Below are 18,991 nucleotides of genomic sequence, written 5' to 3' on the forward strand. Positions count from 1 at the left end.
GTCATCTATTGTTCATAACGGAATTCAACTGTTGACTTCTTTCTTTAATTGTGGAGAGGAGAGGAGGGGTGGTCGCATGTTCACAGCTGCGGAGTTGTGGAGCACAGTGATTTTCGGTTAGCAGGTGAAGGAATGGCTGAGAGTGCAGTCGGAGCGCAAATTGAATTTTAAATGATATGTTATGAATGCTTGGGGAGGGGGCTGTGTGAATAAAATCAGTCACGTTCCCATCCCATTTTACCAAGAAATCCACCGTTTCAAAAATCCTTGGTAGATGGAATTATGGAAACCATAATGACATTTTCCAACAAAAAGTATGTGATTCTCGGAAAACCGACTATAAAGATGTAGTCTACAGAACTGGAATATTTTAAAAGCTATTTTCTCATTAACAAACTATAAAAAATGAACAGATTACCTTGATCCCTGTCACCTCGGGTCTTCGTTAGTCACCGCACTTTGTGCACCTTGTGTCTTGTAATATCTAGAACAAACCAGTTTGGTATCTATCCGTCTGCCCAGTAAAGCGCGGAAATTGGGTCCAGAGTGCAGCCCTTCTCTGTGCGTCTGCATTGTATTGAAGAGGCCCGTCAATTGTCCTGTTATGTGGATGTATTTGTCTTCACAATTAAAAATTGACCCTTGAATAGACGTTTTTTTTAAGACTGGTGGTAATGGTAGTAATAATAATAATAATAATAATAATAATAATAATAATAATAATAATAATAATAATAATAATCACCTTGTAATAATGGGGACAGTTGTAAAGTGGAAGATGTTTGTATCCTTCAGAAACAGGGGATTCATAGTAAAATGAAAAAGAGAGAAAAGACAAAGCAGAGAGGGCAGTGAGGTGGTGTGGTGTAGGTCTGGGTTTTGGGAGGGGGGAAGGGGGATTTCTGGTGAGAGGGAGAGAGTATTGCAGAGTGATAAAGTTGTGAGAGAACATTTGCACAGATAAAAGGGATAAAGATACAAATATAAGACCAGTTTCTATTGCATAATAAAGTATCCTTGGGTGTCTCTCTTTCTCCCTCTCTCTTTCTGCTTTGCAAGGACAGGTTAGTCAGGAATTTCTCAGGTGAGATAGTGTAAGGTCTTTGTGGGTTCCAGTTGTTTGCCATGAAAAGAATAGATCATCGCAAATCAATGATAACACATACAGGGAGGTCTTCTCTCTCTCTCTCTCTCTCTCTCTCTCTCTTTCTCTGTCTTTGCATTGATGTATTCAACTGTTAGCAGAAAGTTCACACGTGTAGCCTTTGCAGCTGCAAGAGTTCTCCAGCCCAACACTGTTTGCTTGCAGGATTCCAAGAAGGAATATATACACTCACCTAAAGGATTATTAGGAACACCATACTAATACTGTGTTTGACCCCCTTTCACCTTCAGAACTGCCTTAATTCTAAGTGGCATTGATTCAACAAGGTGCTGAAAGCATTCTTTAGAAATGTTGGCCCATATTGATAGGATAGCATCTTGCAGTTGATGGAGATTTGTGGGATGCACATCCAGGGCACGAAGCTCCCGTTCCACCACATCCCAAAGATGCTCTATTGGGTTGAGATCTGGTGACTGTGGGGGCCAGTTTAGTACAGTGAACTCATTGTCATGTTCAAGAAACCAATTTGAAATGATTCGACCTTTGTGACATGATGCATTATCCTGCTGGAAGTAGCCATCAGAGGATGGGTACATGGTGGTCATAAAGGGATGGACATGGTCAGAAACAATGCTCAGGTAGGCCGTGGCATTTAAACGATGCCCAATTGGCACTAAGGGGCCTAAAGTGTGCCAAGAAAACATCCCCCACACCATTACACCACCACCACCAGCCTGCACAGTGGTAACAAGGCATGATGGATCCATGTTCTCATTCTGTTTACGCCAAATTCTGACTCTACCATCTGAATGTCTCAACAGAAATCGAGACTCATCAGACCAGGCAACATTTTTCCAGTCTTCAACTGTCCAATTTTGGTGAGCTTGTGCAAATTGTAGCCTCTTTTTCCTATTTGTAGTGGAGATGAGTGGTACCCGGTGGGGTCTTCTGCTGTTGTAGCCCATCCGTCTCAAGGTTGTACGTGTTGTGGCTTCACAAATGCTTTGCTGCATACCTCGGTTGTAACGAGTGGTTATTTCAGTCAAAGTTGCTCTTCTATCAGCTTGAATCAGTCGGCCCATTCTCCTCTGACCTCTAGCATCAACAAGGCATTTTCGCCCACAGGACTGCCGCATACTGGATGTTTTTCCCTTTTCACACCATTCTTTGTAAACCCTAGAAATGGTTGTGCGTGAAAATCCCAGTAACTGAGCAGATTGTGAAATACTCAGACCGGCCCGTCTGGCACCAACAACCATGCCACGCTCAAAATTGCTTAAATCACCTTTCTTTCCCATTCAGACATTCAGTTTGGAGTTCAGGAGATTGTCTTGACCAGGACCACACCCCTAAATGCACTGAAGCAACTGCCATGTGATTGGTTGGTTAGATAATTGCATTAATGAGAAATTGAACAGGTGTTCCTAATAATCCTTTAGGTGAGTGTATATATATATATATATATATATATATATATATATATATATATATACAGCTGCTGCTACTAATAATAATAATTATACTCCTATTACACATTAATTTCAAGAGCTATCTTCTTGTAACTTCTGAGTATGGGCACACTGTACCCCATCCTGGTCATGCCTCAGTTTGTCTTTTTTGATATCAGATATCATGCAAACACAAAGACCCTGAAAGACACTCTGGGCAAAGCCTTCTGGATTTCCTAACCTAAGTACTAACCTAGGCATGTACTGAAACAAAGGGCAAGAACAACAGCACCCAGCACACCTCAGAGCTGAGAATAAGAGACAAGGTTTAGATAGGATGACCATCCGGAGTTCAATTAAGAATCAGCTCCAGTTGAGGGGAAGTAGGTTAGTAGGTCCTTGATTATGTAATCTGGGTCTTGTTCCATTTTCACAGACAGGAGGGTATGCCAATGGGAAGAGAGCCTGAGCCATCCTTTGATTCCCTTTATCCAGTCCCAAGAGCGGGAGATGTGTCCAAGGGGGATGCAGAGGGTCACCGGAATCACATCTATTGCAGGACATGTCACAGATCTGCAAGCGGGCAAAACAAATTGAAACATCAAATCTCTGTACAACACTGAAATGCTTCCCCACAGCTCTTCCTGACAGTCAGGGTAATATAACACCATCATGCTTGTTACAAAGTGGTACTAGAAAGTGGCCACTGATAAATAAAATAATCTGTGATGGCGTGTGAAGTTTAACATTGAAGGTTATAATGTCAGGTAAACACATATTTTTATTTGGTCTAGGCCCCTGAAAGTGTTTGGCCCTTGCAGAACCATTTGGGTCCACAGTGTTTTAGGTGGAACCAGTGGCAGAACCGCTGCTAACACACAATGTTGCCACATCGTTGTAGCAACGTAATTTACTGAGACCCAACTAACGGATCACAAAGCTACCAGACACGTACTAGGGGTTGCAAATATGGTTTCCACACTGGTTTACAGTGTGTCTGTGACTGCCATAGCACTCTCCCAAACAGTAATGCTACTATGAGCGCATCATTGCGGAGATAACGTGTAATTATAGAGGGCAATCGCTCGGCAGACAGTGGCAATGTTTGTTTGACTGGTATCTTTCGATCTCGGAGAAATGGGAAATTAGACCACTTTATCAGGATGTTAATAAGTAAACCAGGTGTTCCAGGTGAAATATGTAAATAGCCCTCTCTCCCTCTATATGAATAAATACATATTTGTAAAGATATGGTGCGTTGTAAAGGCAGTTTAAATCGCTACAGATCGTCTCTGCCCTGTGTATCTGGAAAGGGGCAATGACTACACAGCTCAGATGCAATTAAGTCCCCACTGCATTTCCCAGAAAGTTAGACTGGCCCACGAACGGAATCACGCTTTATTGAGTGTGACTGTGTGAGCAGTGACCTTTACTCACATTATAACACCGCCACGGCCTCGGAGGCTCAGTAGCAGTTGTGTAGTTCTTATTGTTGTAGAAGTAGCAGTAGTAGCCTACTAGTTGCATTTTTAAGGAAGATGTTATGAGTCGTCCCTCATACCCCCCTTCCTATATGCCAGGCGAGATATAATAATCGAATCCTATTTCTAAACAAATTAACCTTGATATTAACTGAGCCGGAAATTAACATACTGAAAATATGTAATATAGGGAATATCCAGCAAATAATAATAATAATAATAATAATAATAATAATAATAATAATAATAATAATAATAATGAGAACAAACACTATCAATTGCAACGAACTTGCAGAGTTAGTATACTCGAACTAATGTGTTAAATGTAACACTTTCTGTGTTTGTTCAAGGACAACACTAACATGCACATTATTGTGTTAACAATACACATTATTGTTTTGTAATTTGGTAAATTTTAACATAAAGTTGTGTTGTCTTTGAACTAACACATTCGTTGTGAGTGCACGGAGCTGCGTAAGCCAGGAATCATCCCCGGTTAGTTCGTTGCAATTGAACCATTGAGTATTGTTCTCTTGCATTATTATTATTATTATTATTATTATTATTATTATTATTATTATTGTTGTTGTTGTTGTTGTTGTTGTTGTTGTTGTTGCTGTTTAAATGCCCTAAAGCGTGTTATTGTGCTCTGGGACCTGACAATCAATCCATTTGGAAATTATTTTATATAACTGAGCAATTCATTTTGAGAACTGGAATTAGACATTCAATAATAATAATACTAATAATATTCTACTACTAATAATATGTTATTAGTATTATTGTCATTATTATTATAACATTACAATAATTTATATTGGGTTGAATTGCTCTCCCCATATAGGTTCTAACATTACCGGTTATACATCGATACATACAAAATTCTTTCTACAAGAATGTTATAACATAAATTGAATTGAATATAAATACACAAAACGCTATAGAATTGTATGATTAAATAAACACTTTACCCACATGTTAATAAAAAAAATACAAAATTACTCATAATTAATAATAAGTAGGCCTATGAATGTTTTAGCGCAGGGACGAAAAAGAAAAAGAACGAAAGACAGGGATTGCCATTTCAAGTAAATCTAACGTTTGCTTATCTGCTGCAGATTATCTGAACATAAGGGGATAATAATAGTAAGAACACAATCATAACAATTAAACACCAATTAGCGTAATTAATTTTGCAATATTGTATCTCTCACTTTGCGCCAAGAACTTTTTCATCAAAATCACGTTAGAAACAAAAGATGAACCCGATAGTTTTATGCTGGCGGTGGTAGGCTATATGGAATTCAGTCTGTGTGCTTATACAGGTACTGTGCAAACAATTGCTTGTGTAATTTAATCTCTGCGTGTGTGTGTTTGCTTTTTGCTTATCGTGTGTGTGGCTCGTCTTCAGGTATATATTCTAGTCGCCGATTGAGAAATTGCAGTTTATCGCAACCCCCTGCAATGTGTCAGATAGGCTGCTGTTAAACCATTTGACTCCGGGACATATAGTTCAGGATTGATGTAGTGATTTTCGACAGCTGCAGGAGAAATAGTGGTAAGTGGATAGTTATATAATTATATATAATAGTATCAATGTAAATTTAATGAATTAACGAATATACTTATATTTTTTCATGTTTATTATTCTGACAAAACGTGTGTTTAGACATTAATATCAGTGGTCAGAGGTCACTTCATCCAAAAGCTAATTCTCGATTTGTCTGTTCTTGTTTTAACTACGGCAGTATTCGAAAAGTTGAAAAGTGTAAAAGTTAAGCGTGTAAGTGGTTTAACAATACATACAATAGTATATGGCATTGTGTAGTGTTCAATTAAATTAAAAATAACACTTGAACAGTGGCCTGGCAATCCCATCATTGGTTTAGACATTTTAATCAGCAATGCATATTATTAATGCATGTGTGCTAAGAAAACAATGAAACGATTTGTATATTTTGGAAAATTGGATAATGTTGTTTAAAGAAAAGGAACTGATGTATTTGCAAGTTTTCCTGGGGCATGTTCACAGCGGACATAACTCTTTAGATACAGACTCTTTCCCCTGGTTCTTGTTCCCCTTGGTCTAGGGCAGAGGGAGAGCTCTACCTGCACAGTGTGTTTGAGTGACAGGCTACCCCTGCGGCTTGTCCTTCAGTGTCAGCACTGGAGAAGTCGCTCTGACAGCGTTATCGAGCTGCCAAGATCATCTGGGGGATAACATCCTGCAGATTCTGGAATATTCAGTTTTATGTAGTTTTGGTTATTGTGTGAAATAAATGAGTTATTTTGTATTATTTACAACACTAAAACCAACCAAAGGCCCACAAAGCAGTCGTTACTGTGCCAAAATTACTTGGAATCTAATTTTCAGAAACCTCCCCTCTCACTGTTATATTTTCTACATCTTTATCAATTCCCTGCAATCTTTTCAGGATTTTCTCATTGGTTTGCTCCATAAATACATATATAATGGGACAACACACCTTCAAAGCCAGCATGGATGAGCCAGGAGTGTTGCCGAGGTCTCGCTACTCCTTGAACGACGAGGTCCCCCCCCCGAGGTACTCGTCCTACCCCCACCCCGCCACCCACACCCCCTCCAGCACCACCAACGGCAGCAACACTGGCATCAGCATAAGCAACAACCCGCAATTCAGCAACAGCACTGAGGACGGGCTGGTGATGCAGGTGGGCCTCTCCAAGGATCCTGATGGCATCGACTGTGTGTCCGACAGGAGGGACTCCCGGCGCTGCTCCATCTACAGCACCATCGACGCCGTGCCGCACTACATGTTCTATGCCAACAGCGTGACCCCAGGGCGACTAAGGCACAGCAGGCCCTCGCTGGATGCCCTGCGCAAGGCCTTGGATGTAAGACATGGACAGTGGTATTCTTTTTGCTTTGTTTATTAAACCTCTGTCGATCTCTGTCTTGGTGTCTCTCAAACTCTCTCTTGATCTTCCTCTGTCTCTTTGTCTCTATATCTCTCTAACTCTCAATCTCTCTTTTCCTCTGTTCCTAAATAAATCTGGTGCTGTTCTTGAATGAGGTGTCCCTAATTTCTGAAGATCGGAAGATTATTACCCACAGTGTATTTTTTTTTTTTTAATCGTGGGATGGGAGCCTGAGTTGCCAACATATTTCTCAACTTCCCAACATGTATTCTTACTGCCCCAACGGCTCGGTTTGAATGCATCGCTACTGACCTAAAATAAAAAAAGACCAGTAAGCACGCAACAGGATTTCCTCGCCTCTCTTTGTGTTAACAGGATGGGGAAGTTGGCAGTCAGATGGACGAGTCAGGTGGGGGAACCCTACCTGCCATCATGGATCTTCCCCGGGACGAGGAGGCCCATCTGGGATCCAAGCCCAGCAGGCAGCCTGTCCGGTTCGGTTGGGTGAGGGGAGTTATGGTGAGGACTGGCACCCAGATCCGACAGCACACAATCACACATGAGATGGGGGGGGGATTGGAGGGAGGATAGAGATACAGAGAGATCACACATGAGTGCAGACAGACATATTTACACACATGTACAGACACAAACAGCCCTCGTAGAAAGGTATAGAGATGGACAGAACATTTTGAATGTGACTTGATGAAGACACAACTCAGCTTAGAAACTTTACACTCAATTCACACTGAATGGACAGAGCAGACCCATTTGGGTGTGGTGAAAAGGAAAAAGGTAAGAGTGAGCAGTCCATTGAAGGTCAGGCCAAGAGTCAGTCAGTGTCCGCCCAGTGTCCATTGATCCAGTCTGTGTTGTGCTGTCATCCTGGTACAGATCCGCTGTATGCTGAATATCTGGGGAGTGATTCTCTTTCTCCGGCTTCCCTGGATCACTTCACAAGCTGGCATCCGTAAGTCATCTACTCTATTTAAATTTACATTTACAAAATTTACAAAACATGTAATTAATAAGCAGTTGTTCTGTAGATTATGCAATGTGCAAAAAGTCACAGTAATGCGCCGCCCCAGCTCACCTATTGCTCTGCTTCTTTCCACCAGTCCTCACCTGGCTGATTATCCTCATGTCTGTCATTGTGACCTCCATCACCGCCCTGTCCATCTCCGCAATCTCCACCAACGGGAAGGTCATTTCGGGTACGTGACATTGTCAGCGGGGGCCAACTGTCCTAAAGTCAGCTGTGTGTCAAAAGCAAGTCAAACCAGGACCTTGGGAAACCAGGCTCTTCAGATCCCCTCACCGGGTTTGCATTAGGGGAGCGGCATCCTGCTCCACTTCACAATGCACTTCCCGTTGCTTCCCATCATGTACACTCACCTAAAGGATTATTAGGAACACCTGTTCAATTTCTCATTAATGCAATTATCTAACCAACCAATCACATGGCAGTTGCTTCAGTGCATTTAGGGGTGTGGTCCTGGTCAAGACAATCTCCTGAACTCCAAACTGAATGTCTGAATGGGAAAGAAAGGTGATTTAAGCAATTTTGAGCGTGGCATGGTTGTTGGTGCCAGACGGGCCGGTCTGAGTATTTCACAATCTGCTCAGTTACTGGGATTTTCACGCACAACCATTTCTAGGGTTTACAAAGAATGGTGTGAAAAGGGAAAAACATCCAGTATGCGGCAGTCCTGTGGGCGAAAATGCCTTGTTGATGCTAGAGGTCAGAGGAGAATGGGCCGACTGATTCAAGCTGATAGAAGAGCAACTTTGACTGAAATAACCACTCGTTACAACCGAGGCATGCAGCAAAGCATTTGTGAAGCCACAACACGTACAACCTTGAGGCGGATGGGCTACAACAGCAGAAGACCCCACCGGGTACCACTCATCTCCACTACAAATAGGAAAAAGAGGCTACAGTTTGCACAAGCTCACCAAAATTGGACAGTTGAAGACTGGAAAAATGTTGCCTGGTCTGATGAGTCTCGATTTCTGTTGAGACATTCAGATGGTAGAGTCAGAATTTGGCGTAAACAGAATGAGAACATGGATCCATCATGCCTTGTTACCACTGTGCAGGCTGGTGGTGGTGGTGTAATGGTGTGGGGGATGTTTTCTTGGCACACTTTAAGCCCCTTAGTGCCAATTTGGCATCATTTAAATGCCACGGCCTACCTGAGCATTGTTTCTGACCATGTCCATCCCTTTATGACCACCATGTACCCATCCTCTGATGGCTACTTCCAGCAGGATAATGCACCATGTCACAAAGGTCGAATCATTTCAAATTGGTTTCTTGAACATGACAATGAGTTCACTGTACTAAACTGTCCCCCGCAGTCACCAGATCTCAACCCAATAGAGCATCTTTGGGATGTGGTGGAACGGGAGCTTCGTGCCCTGGATGTGCATCCCACAAATCTCCATCAACTGCAAGATGCTATCCTATCAATATGGGCCAACATTTGTAAAGAATGCTTTCAGCACCTTGTTGAATCAATGCCACGTAGAATTAAGGCAGTTCTGAAGGCCAAAGGGGGTCAAACACAGTATTAGTATGGTGTTCCTAATAATCCTTTAGGTGAGTGTATGTTTAGACGTTCCTGTGTGGTTTCTAGTTTGTGACCAGAGTGTCCACTCTCTGTCACTATCACAGGAGGCACCTACTTCATGATCTCCAGGACACTGGGCCCAGAGATCGGTGGTCCCATTGGCCTTGTGTTCTCCTTCGCCAACGCCCTCGCCTGTGCCATGAACACTGTGGGCTTTGCTGAGACAGTCAGAGACCTGCTGGTGGTAAGGGAGATCTCTTTGGCCGTTCTGTGAAATCAGGCAGGGTAGACCAGGGTGGGGGGGTCAATGGACAGTCCTGCTAGATGCAGTTAGGGATTAGAGTTGCTGAGATTATGTTCTCTAGAATGAGGATGCCAACAACAACGTGCTTTGGCTTCCACTCCACAACATTTCATTGTTCAGACTAAACTGGACTACATTCATCATGACTACAATGTTTATTTATTTATTTATTGATTCATGTTTTTCCAACTGAGTTCTAAGGTCAGAAATGTCATTACTACTGTACCTTGTGTCCTGCAGGAATACGATTCTGTGATGGTGGACCCCCTCAATGACGTGCGCATCATCGGAGTTATCACGATCACTGGACTGCTGGGCATCTCCCTTGCCGGCATGGAGTGGGAAGGCAAGGTAAGGGGCAGGCTTCTCTCTCGCCTGGCCTGGCCTCTCGGGGAGGTGGAGAGAAAGGGGGTAAATCTTCATACTTGTAGTAAAATATAAAAAACACACAGCAGTTTAATAGAGCAGGAACACGTGGTTTGATGCAATCATTATGTGATCTTTATTGTTGGCTATCCTGACTCAAACCTCAGGAAGGCAAAGCATTGCACCAGCAGGAGCATGGGAGGGATTATAACACTCCATGGTTTCCATGGCAAAGTTTTGATGTGTGTGTGTATGTATTTCAGACCCAGGTTTTCTTCTTTTTTGCCTTGATGGTTGCCTTCACCAACTACCTGGTGGGCACTGTGATTCCACCCACTGAGACAAAACAAGCCATGGGGTTCTTCAGCTACAAAAGTAAGTATCCACCCAGAATATTTCACTTGGGAACACAATGCCAGGAAGAGTCCTAATACCTATTGCAAGATCACTCTTACACAGATGCATCCTTTGACGTGTAATCCCCCCCCAACCCTATCTCCTGCAGCTGACATTTTTGTGGATAACCTGCTGCCAGACTGGAGAGGGGAGGAAGGCAGCTTCTTCCAGATGTTTGCCATCTTTTTCCCTTCCGCCATTGGCATTCTGTCAGGCGCCAACATCTCTGGAGACCTAAAGGTAGGGCTGGCTGGTTAGGATAGCAATATGAGTATGAATAGTGAGGTCAGCATGCATGCCCAAAGTGCACAAAGTCTGCCTCTGGAGTGACAGGTTGCTGCAGGTTTTGTCAGGGTTTATCTATTTGAAAACACTGAGGAAAAGATGATCAAAGCCACTTATCAGGCCAAATTAAATATTTGAGAAGTTAGGTGGGAACAAGAAGCACAAGACAGAGGATACACACGTCTATATACAGGGACAACCCACAAAAGGTTCTCACAGCCTCTGCCTTGGAGTTCATGGGAAGATCTTGAATTGAAGGCTTTCTCCCTTGCAGGACCCTGAGACAGCCATTCCAAAGGGGACTCTGATGGCGATATTCTGGACAACGCTGTCCTACTTGGGCATCTCCGCCTCTGTTGGTAAGACTGAGCACAATCTGCTCCAGTGCTAAAGGAAGGCTCTAAGGTGATGTGTACATGAAATGCACATCTGGTTAACACTAGCAACAGGATCATGGGGGATTGATCACACCAATGTCTCTCTCTCTCACACACACTCTCTCTCTCTCCCCTTCCCTCCCTGTCTCTCTGACATGGTGCAGTGTTCTTATTGTAGAGTCCAATCTGTCATTCAGGGCCAAATTAAATAATCTCTCTCTTCCTGCCTTCCTCCCTCCCTCTCTCTCCCTCAGCATCATGTGTGGTACGCGATGCCTCTGGGAATATCAATGACACCCTCTCTGGAAATCTTACTGGCTTTTGTGAGGGGATGGGCTGCATAAACCGCTGGAACTTCACTGCCTGTAAGCTGAGCAGAACCTGTCCTTTTGGACTGGCCAACAGCTACCAGGTACCGCTCAGTCTATGGTGTATGATTGCCCTACTGGAAGACATTGTGTGGGCCAGCCATGTGAGGTTTGGGCTAACCCCTCTCCAACTAGGAGACTTCCCTCTCTCCCTCTCTCTCTTTCTTTCTCTCTCCCTCTCTCTCTCTCTGTCTTAGCATTGATGTACTCAACTGTTAGCAGAAAGTTCACACGTGTAGCCTTTGCAGCTGCAAGAGTTCTCCAGCCCAACACTGTTTGCTTGCAGGATTCCAAGAAGGCTGTTCTCAAGGGGAATCTGTGAAGGCGTGTGTTTCAACCCCATTCTCACCTCTCCTCTATCCCTCCCCCAACCCCCCCCCAATCCCTTTCCCTCCCTCTGTTAGGTTCTCAGTATGGTATCTGGGTTCGGCCCTCTGATCACAGCTGGGATCTTCTCTGCGAGTCTCTCCTCAGCTCTGGCCTTCCTGGTCTCTGCACCCAAGATCTTTCAGGTAAGGATCAGCTGTGTGTTCTTCCGAACTGTGATTTTAAGGGCAAAAGGCACAGTTACTTAATGATTACTGTGGTTGATGCTTGAAGGTGTCCATAAATGCACTGTACAGCTTCTTCCGAAACATTAGAACTCTTCATGTTTTATCCCAGAAGTGTGGATGTATTTTGCATAACTGTGCTCAGGCTAATACATGCTTACCCTCTCCGTCTCCGTCTCCCTCTTTGTCTCCCCTCCCTCTGTCTCTCTCTCTCTCTCTCTTTCTCTCTCAGTGCCTTTGCAGGGACAATATTTATCCCTTGATTGGGTTCTTTGCCAAGGGTTATGGGAAAAATGACGAGCCAATCAGAGGCTACATCCTCACCTTCATCATCACAGTGGCCTTCATTCTGATTGGTGAGGAGTGCAAACTGGGAGGAGCTTACATACACCCTATGTTGCTTTAAAATCAGTCAGTGTATCAGTCAGACAGTTAGCCAGTGTGTCTGTAATTTAATCTATCCACCTCCCCCTCCTCTTGCTTTCTCAGCCCAGTTGAATGTCATCGCTCCCATCATCTCCAACTTTTTCCTCTGCTCCTACGCCCTCATAAACTTCAGCTGTTTCCATGCCTCCATCACCAATTCACCAGGTAAGTCTGCAGAGACCAGGAGACTAGGAGAGGCTGCCTGGGCACATTATGTGATGTAATCTCACGGTATGGTGGGTGTGTTGGCTCTCCCTGTAGGCTGGAGGCCCTCGTTCCGCTACTATAACCGCTGGGTCGCTCTGTTTGGGGCAGTCATCTCTGTGGTGCTGATGTTCTTGCTGACCTGGTGGGCGGCCCTCCTCACTACCAGCATTATCTTCTTCCTGCTGGGCTATGTAGCCTACAAAAAGCCAAGTAAGAGACTGTAAGATGGGGACAATGGCAATGAAAACACACACACACACACACACACACACACACACATAGCTCATTCTCTCTCTGTTGGATTCTAACTGACCCTCTTATTGTGTGTGTCTGCCTGTCTGTCTCCAGAGGTAAACTGGGGCTCGTCCATGCAAGCAGGGACCTACAACATGGCCCTGTCCTACTCTGTGTCCTTGATTGGGGTGGAGGACCACGTCAAGAACTTCAGGTGATCATGCTGCTCATTGTTTTTGTGTCTCCCAATCCATGTTCCAGTCTTACTGTACTCCATAATTCCTCTTTCCTCTCGCTCAGTCTGAGTTAGTCTGTGCAGTGTATCTATACCAATCTCTCTCTCTTTCTTTCTTTCTCCCTCTCCCTTTCTCTCTCCCTCCCTCTCCCTCTCTCTTACTCCCTCTCCCTGCAGGCCCCAGTGTCTAGTCTTGACTGGGCCTCCCAACCACCGCCCAGCCCTGGTGGACTTTGTGGGATCTTTCACCAAGAACGTCAGCCTGATGATCTGTGGGGACATCATCATGGTAGGCGTGGCCAAAATAAATTAATTAATTAATTAATTAAATTAAATACAATAAAAGGTAGATTTACTGTGTTACAACCCAGGCCTCTCTTCCAGGTTATTAAAATTGAATCCATCATGGCTTACACAGTTACAAGTACCCTTGTTTCCAGCTCTGTGGCCAACAGGACCGTTTAACTTTAATGGTACCCCAACCCCCCTGAATGAACTGTAATGGTAAAGACCCCCACCCCCCACCCCAGTGAAAAAGTTTTCCTTGCAGAACGATGACAAATCAGCCTTACCGCGGCGCAGCACCAGTGGGCTGGTGAAGTGGCTGAATAAGAGGAGGGTGCGTGCTTTCTACACCCCCTTCGCTGGAGACAACCTGAGAAGCGGGGCCAGGAACCTCATGCAGGTCAGAGGGGCTCCCTTTCTTGTGGTATTGTAAATTGACACGTATTTAGCTTTGTATACTATAGAGGCAATTTCTTCTCTATGGTGAGGTGGTAAACCAAAACAAAATGCGTCTGTTTACATGAGTTGCAAACCGGGACCTTCTCTCTAATACCATGCTGCTAAGCTGTTGCACAGTTTTTCTGTTTCAAACCCTCTGCTATGAGACATATTGAGGGAAAGTTACAGACCAGAATCTCTTGCTGCTTCCCAAACACAATCAGGCACAAGTTATCCTGCTTGCATCACTCTTATGGGGATAATGGACCATTCCATGTCTGTTAGAGTTCAGGTGACACAGGAGCAGTAATATGTCAGTTGCCCAGCAGGTGGCTAAGAGTGATGATGTATTACACAGGTGCTGTTGAGTGACTCAGACCAGCAGAGTGCCTTAATCTGACCTCTAAACTTTAGACTACAGCTCTGTACAGCCTTCCCCTGACACCTCCAGCTAAAGAGGCAATATGGATTATTTTGAAGGGACACACTGGGAGAATTAATGTGTCTGTGGATATAAAGAACTATACACACGACTGACTGACTGACTGACTGACTCTCTCTCTCAGGCCACAGGTCTGGGGAAGCTCAAGCCCAACACTCTCTTCATGGGCTTCAAGGCCAACTGGCAGGAAGCTGCCCCTCAGAGCCTGGAGGACTACATTGGGACTATATAGTGAGTGCAGCTCTCCACATGGGCGTGTGGGCACACTGTGGTGCAGCCCCAAAGTGTCCTGGGTGTGGTAGCTGCAGGGGAGGGGGGATTACAGGAGAGGAGAACGGACGTACAGTCTTGCTTACATTTTGTTACTGTCTTTTCCAGCGATGCTTTCGACTTCAACTACGGTGTGTGTCTCCTGAGAATGAACGAGGGACTGGATATATCAGACGAAATGCAGTCTCTAGGTAAGCACTCATTATTATCATTATTATTAATAATACTATTAACATTATTGCTATTATTATTATTATTATTATTATTATTATTATTATTATTATTATTATTATTATTATTAATAATATTTTTCTGTTTTTCACACAGAGAATCCTGTTTTTGAACCAGAAGAGAAACATGAGTCACAACAGAATGACAAAGACAAATATTCAGGTAAGGACATAAATTGTGTATTGTATATATATAATGTTTATACAGTATACATTTAATTTCAGTATACATTTAATTTCAGTATAATTTAATTACACAAATACCGCTAATCTTTCACTAACTGTCTCTCTTCTCCTGAATTGCAGATGATGCCAGTTTAGACATGGTGGAGGAAAAGCAAACCAACACCGTGTTCCAGAGGAAACAGGGCAAGAGGTCCATTGATGTGTACTGGATTTCTGATGATGGAGGTGTGCATTTCCATGTGCTGGGATTGCACGGGCTCTGCAGTAGCTCGTTTTCAGGGGTAAAGATGCGGCCAAGTGAGATCCATGTGGTTTGCAGGGATGCTTGGGCTTCTGAAACAATGGTCAAAGAGAAGAGAAAATTGACTGTGCCAAGTCAAGCTAGTTAGCCTCAGTCTCACATTCAGTTAACTCCCAGCCCTACTCCAAAGCTCAGTGCAGTGTTAATGTACCAGTATGTTCTGTCAATTTAAAACCAGTAATGACCTTGACCTCTCCCCTCTGTCCAGGGCTGACACTCCTGATCCCCTACCTGTTGACCCGCCGGAAGCGCTGGCACCAGAGCAAAGTGCGAGTCTTCATCGTGGGGGACAAGGAGTCCATGGAGGAGGAGCGCAAAGAGTGAGTTCGGCCTCCAGGGGGAACTGTCTGCAATGGGCTACACTTAATACATACTATACCTGTTGCTACATACCCAGGGATGCAGTCTAGATTGTGATCTGTACAGTTTAGTGACCTCTGTCCAGAGCCCTGCTCCACACCTCCATCATAACGCACAATTTTCTCCCAGTCACCATTCTCCAGTGTAACAGCGCTGCCTTGTGTTCCAACAGGATGCTGTCACTGCTCAGCAAGTTCCGGCTGGACTTCCACGACGTCATCATGATGACAGACAGCGAGCGTACCCCCCAGCCCAAGAAGTAAGTGTGGGACTCCTTGTGTCACCTTCCTGTCTCCTCACGCAACTGCCAGAGGTCAAGAAGGCCAATGAGGCTTTGCTAATCATCTTGATCAACAAAGGTTTACTTTTAATGATAAATGCCCATGTTTTAGATGTACTGTCTACAATCGCCATCACTCCAGATGCAGGAGAAGTGTTTGTCCAGTCCCCATATACCATTGCTCAGGAACATAAACGCTGTCTGGTTCTCTTCTCTAACTCAGTGAGCACTTTCGGCCCACGTCTGGTCCTGGAGAGCTATAAATTCTTCAGACTTTCATTTTATCCAAGTGTTCACCACTGCTACTTCATTGACTGCATTATTGGGCCTTCTTTTCAAGGTTATTCCTGATTGATGACTTGCAGGGACATCATAAAAGCTGCCACCACTGCTCAGAGATCTCTCTACTTTGTCATTTTCTCTGTACTGGTGTGGGGTGACACACATGCATATCCCTAACCCACCATTATCTGTCTCTGTCCAACAGCAGGAAACGGTTCGAGGACTCTGTCGCCCCCTTCAGGCTGAATGACATCATGCATGAGGAGGTGGCCGTACAGGAGCTGAAGAAGGAGTGTCCATGGAAGATCTCAGACAGGGAGATGGACACGCTGAGGCAGAAGGTGAGGGCGGCATGCAGGTGGGGGGGATGGAGAGCAGATGCTATTGCAAGACAAGAGAGGTCATACTGTCCAATGCTTAAAGTCAAGGGTCTCAAGTGAAGATCTTAGAGCATATAGCATTCTGGGCAAAAGCTCAATGATACTCCAGTACTGAAAATCCCTCTCTCTCTCTCTCTCTTTCTCTTTCTCTCTATCCCTCTCTTCACACAGTCTGAGAGGATGGTGCGACTGAATGAGATCATCCGGCAGAACTCCAGAGATGCAGCCCTGGTCCTAGTGTGAGTATGAATAAGAAAGAAAGTAAACAAAGAGACAAGGCAAAAAACAAAAGCAAAGTCTAGTGATTTCTCCTTGACCGTAAGCTACTGTTGTTGTTGGCACGCTGGAGCTAACTCCCTGTGCCATTTGACTTCTGTCCTGCAGGAGCATGCCAGTGCCGAAAAAAGACGCCGGTCCCAGCAGCCTCTACATGGCCTGGCTGGACACGCTGACCTTTAACCTGCAATGCCCTGCCTTGCTGATCCGAGGGAACCAGCAGAATGTGCTCACCTTCTACTGCCAGTGAGGAAGAACAGAAGCTGAGACACGTATAAGGATATACTTTCCCTTCCTTCCCCCCACCTGGCACTGCACACCTTCTAGACTCACACTAGGCAAGCCAGCCAGCATGGGGCAATTGACTTAGCTGAAGTTCAGCAACCAAATCACACTGCTCTGGAGTCTGCAGTCTAACTTCGTTGTCAGGTGAAGTCTTTTCTCCTGGTTCAGATTGTGGTGGCTCTTCCTATAGGAAATTTTGTCAGCTCAGCTGGTATATATCCATCACTAGTGTGTTCATATTATTTTTATTAAGCATATTTTTCTATGTATCATTATATTTCATATATGACTTTTATGTTGATGTGTGTGATTTTCACCGGTGTAATATGTCTGTGAGACACGACCTCCAATGAACCAAAAATGCAATGGCACTGCTGTTTTGCATGTGAAGAGCATTGTTATACTGTTTGCATGTGTTGATATATGATCTGTTAGTTTGACACAGTTCTAGAAGGGCAATTTCAAATCATAGCTTTGTAGATTCTAATCTTTTTGTTAGTCATTTCAGTTTCACTATTCTCAATAAGGTTGAGTTGGATTTTCATGTCACAAACTCACATTCCAATAATAATTATAATTAGATTTATCAAAATGATTGAGGGGTGAAGATTCATAACGTTCAGATATAAATTAGGACATAAAGGGCTCCCACTTGGCTTCTACTGTACATATTATAAAACTGGAATTGCCTGTTTATGGCTCTAGGGAGAACATTTGAGTTGATTGAATGTATTATGGAATGTATATACACATACTCACATGCATATTGCTCCCTGTACTGCTTCATCAACTATTTGCAGATGAACACATTCAATAATGTCAACGTAAGTAAGTGGTGTTACAGAGCGGACTGTGCACAATATACTGTTCATTAAATCTCATGGGTGTAAATAAAGGATCTTAATATACTGGCATGTCAGCACTATATATACGGACCATATGTGAACACAAACACACAGGAAACCGGGACACTGTGAGGTTTCTCTTGGGATTTATTTGAATATCCTGTTGGGTTTATCAGTTGAAATTGACATCTGACAGCACTTGCCTTCATTACAGATATATTAAAATGCATGAATATAATCATCTTCACAACCAAACACTTAATTAAACTCCCACCATCTCTGAGGCCAGTGGCCATGTCTCCTTCCCATGGGGAATGGACGAGAGCAGATATTGATTATATCAGTATCATCTATGTGTATAAGGAGATAGAAACTTAAGGAGTGTGTATTATTATTATTATTTCACATTTTGTTATCATGCCATGTAATGATTAAAGACCCCCCCAAAAAAAAAAAAAAATCAACAACAAAAATACTATTATTTTGGATGAGTTTGCCCTAAAAATAGGAAGTGATCTGTAAATACACAAAAATTGATCAGTTGGCTGCCTGATGGTTTGATTGATTTGTTGGCATGGTTATTTAGGATAGAAAGCTGTTTGTAGTACAATAGTTAGACAGACAATATTTTACCATTGTATTCACTTTTAATTTTGTTTAGTTTTTTGTCATAAATATGAAGAGATATGGCATGCAACCCCAGGAGGTGCTGATTCATTAAAACCCTCATATAAACTTCACAGTTCAATTAGCAGCACTGTTAATGTATTATAAATGGAGACCCACCAGAAGACACATCAGAGCTCTGAGAGGAAGGCAGACAATCAAGAACTTCTACAGCAAAGAGGATGGTCTATTATAATCCTCAAGGAGGCCA

General features: G+C 43.6%; 1 protein-coding gene across 1 annotated transcript; it reads left to right on the forward strand.

Moving 5' to 3' along the window:
• The first annotated feature begins 5,490 nt into the window (after window positions 1-5,490).
• On the forward strand, window positions 5,491-18,177 carry slc12a10.1 (solute carrier family 12 member 10, tandem duplicate 1). Its single transcript, XM_066722976.1, has 27 exons — window positions 5,491-5,592; window positions 6,470-6,908; window positions 7,308-7,451; window positions 7,827-7,902; window positions 8,051-8,146; window positions 9,610-9,749; window positions 10,050-10,160; window positions 10,439-10,550; window positions 10,681-10,811; window positions 11,131-11,215; window positions 11,488-11,645; window positions 12,006-12,113; window positions 12,385-12,508; window positions 12,642-12,743; window positions 12,840-12,995; window positions 13,134-13,233; window positions 13,432-13,543; window positions 13,805-13,939; window positions 14,544-14,650; window positions 14,798-14,880; window positions 15,017-15,082; window positions 15,226-15,330; window positions 15,615-15,726; window positions 15,939-16,025; window positions 16,534-16,669; window positions 16,880-16,947; window positions 17,093-18,177. The coding sequence occupies exons 2-27, from the start codon at window positions 6,507-6,509 to the stop codon at window positions 17,232-17,234; spliced, it is 3,198 nt and encodes a 1,065-aa protein (XP_066579073.1). The 5' UTR covers window positions 5,491-5,592; window positions 6,470-6,506; the 3' UTR covers window positions 17,235-18,177.
• Window positions 18,178-18,991: the final 814 nt, after the last annotated feature.

The sequence above is a fragment of the Amia ocellicauda genome, chromosome 14 (assembly GCF_036373705.1).
Source record: "Amia ocellicauda isolate fAmiCal2 chromosome 14, fAmiCal2.hap1, whole genome shotgun sequence".
Classification (NCBI taxonomy): domain Eukaryota; kingdom Metazoa; phylum Chordata; class Actinopteri; order Amiiformes; family Amiidae; genus Amia; species Amia ocellicauda.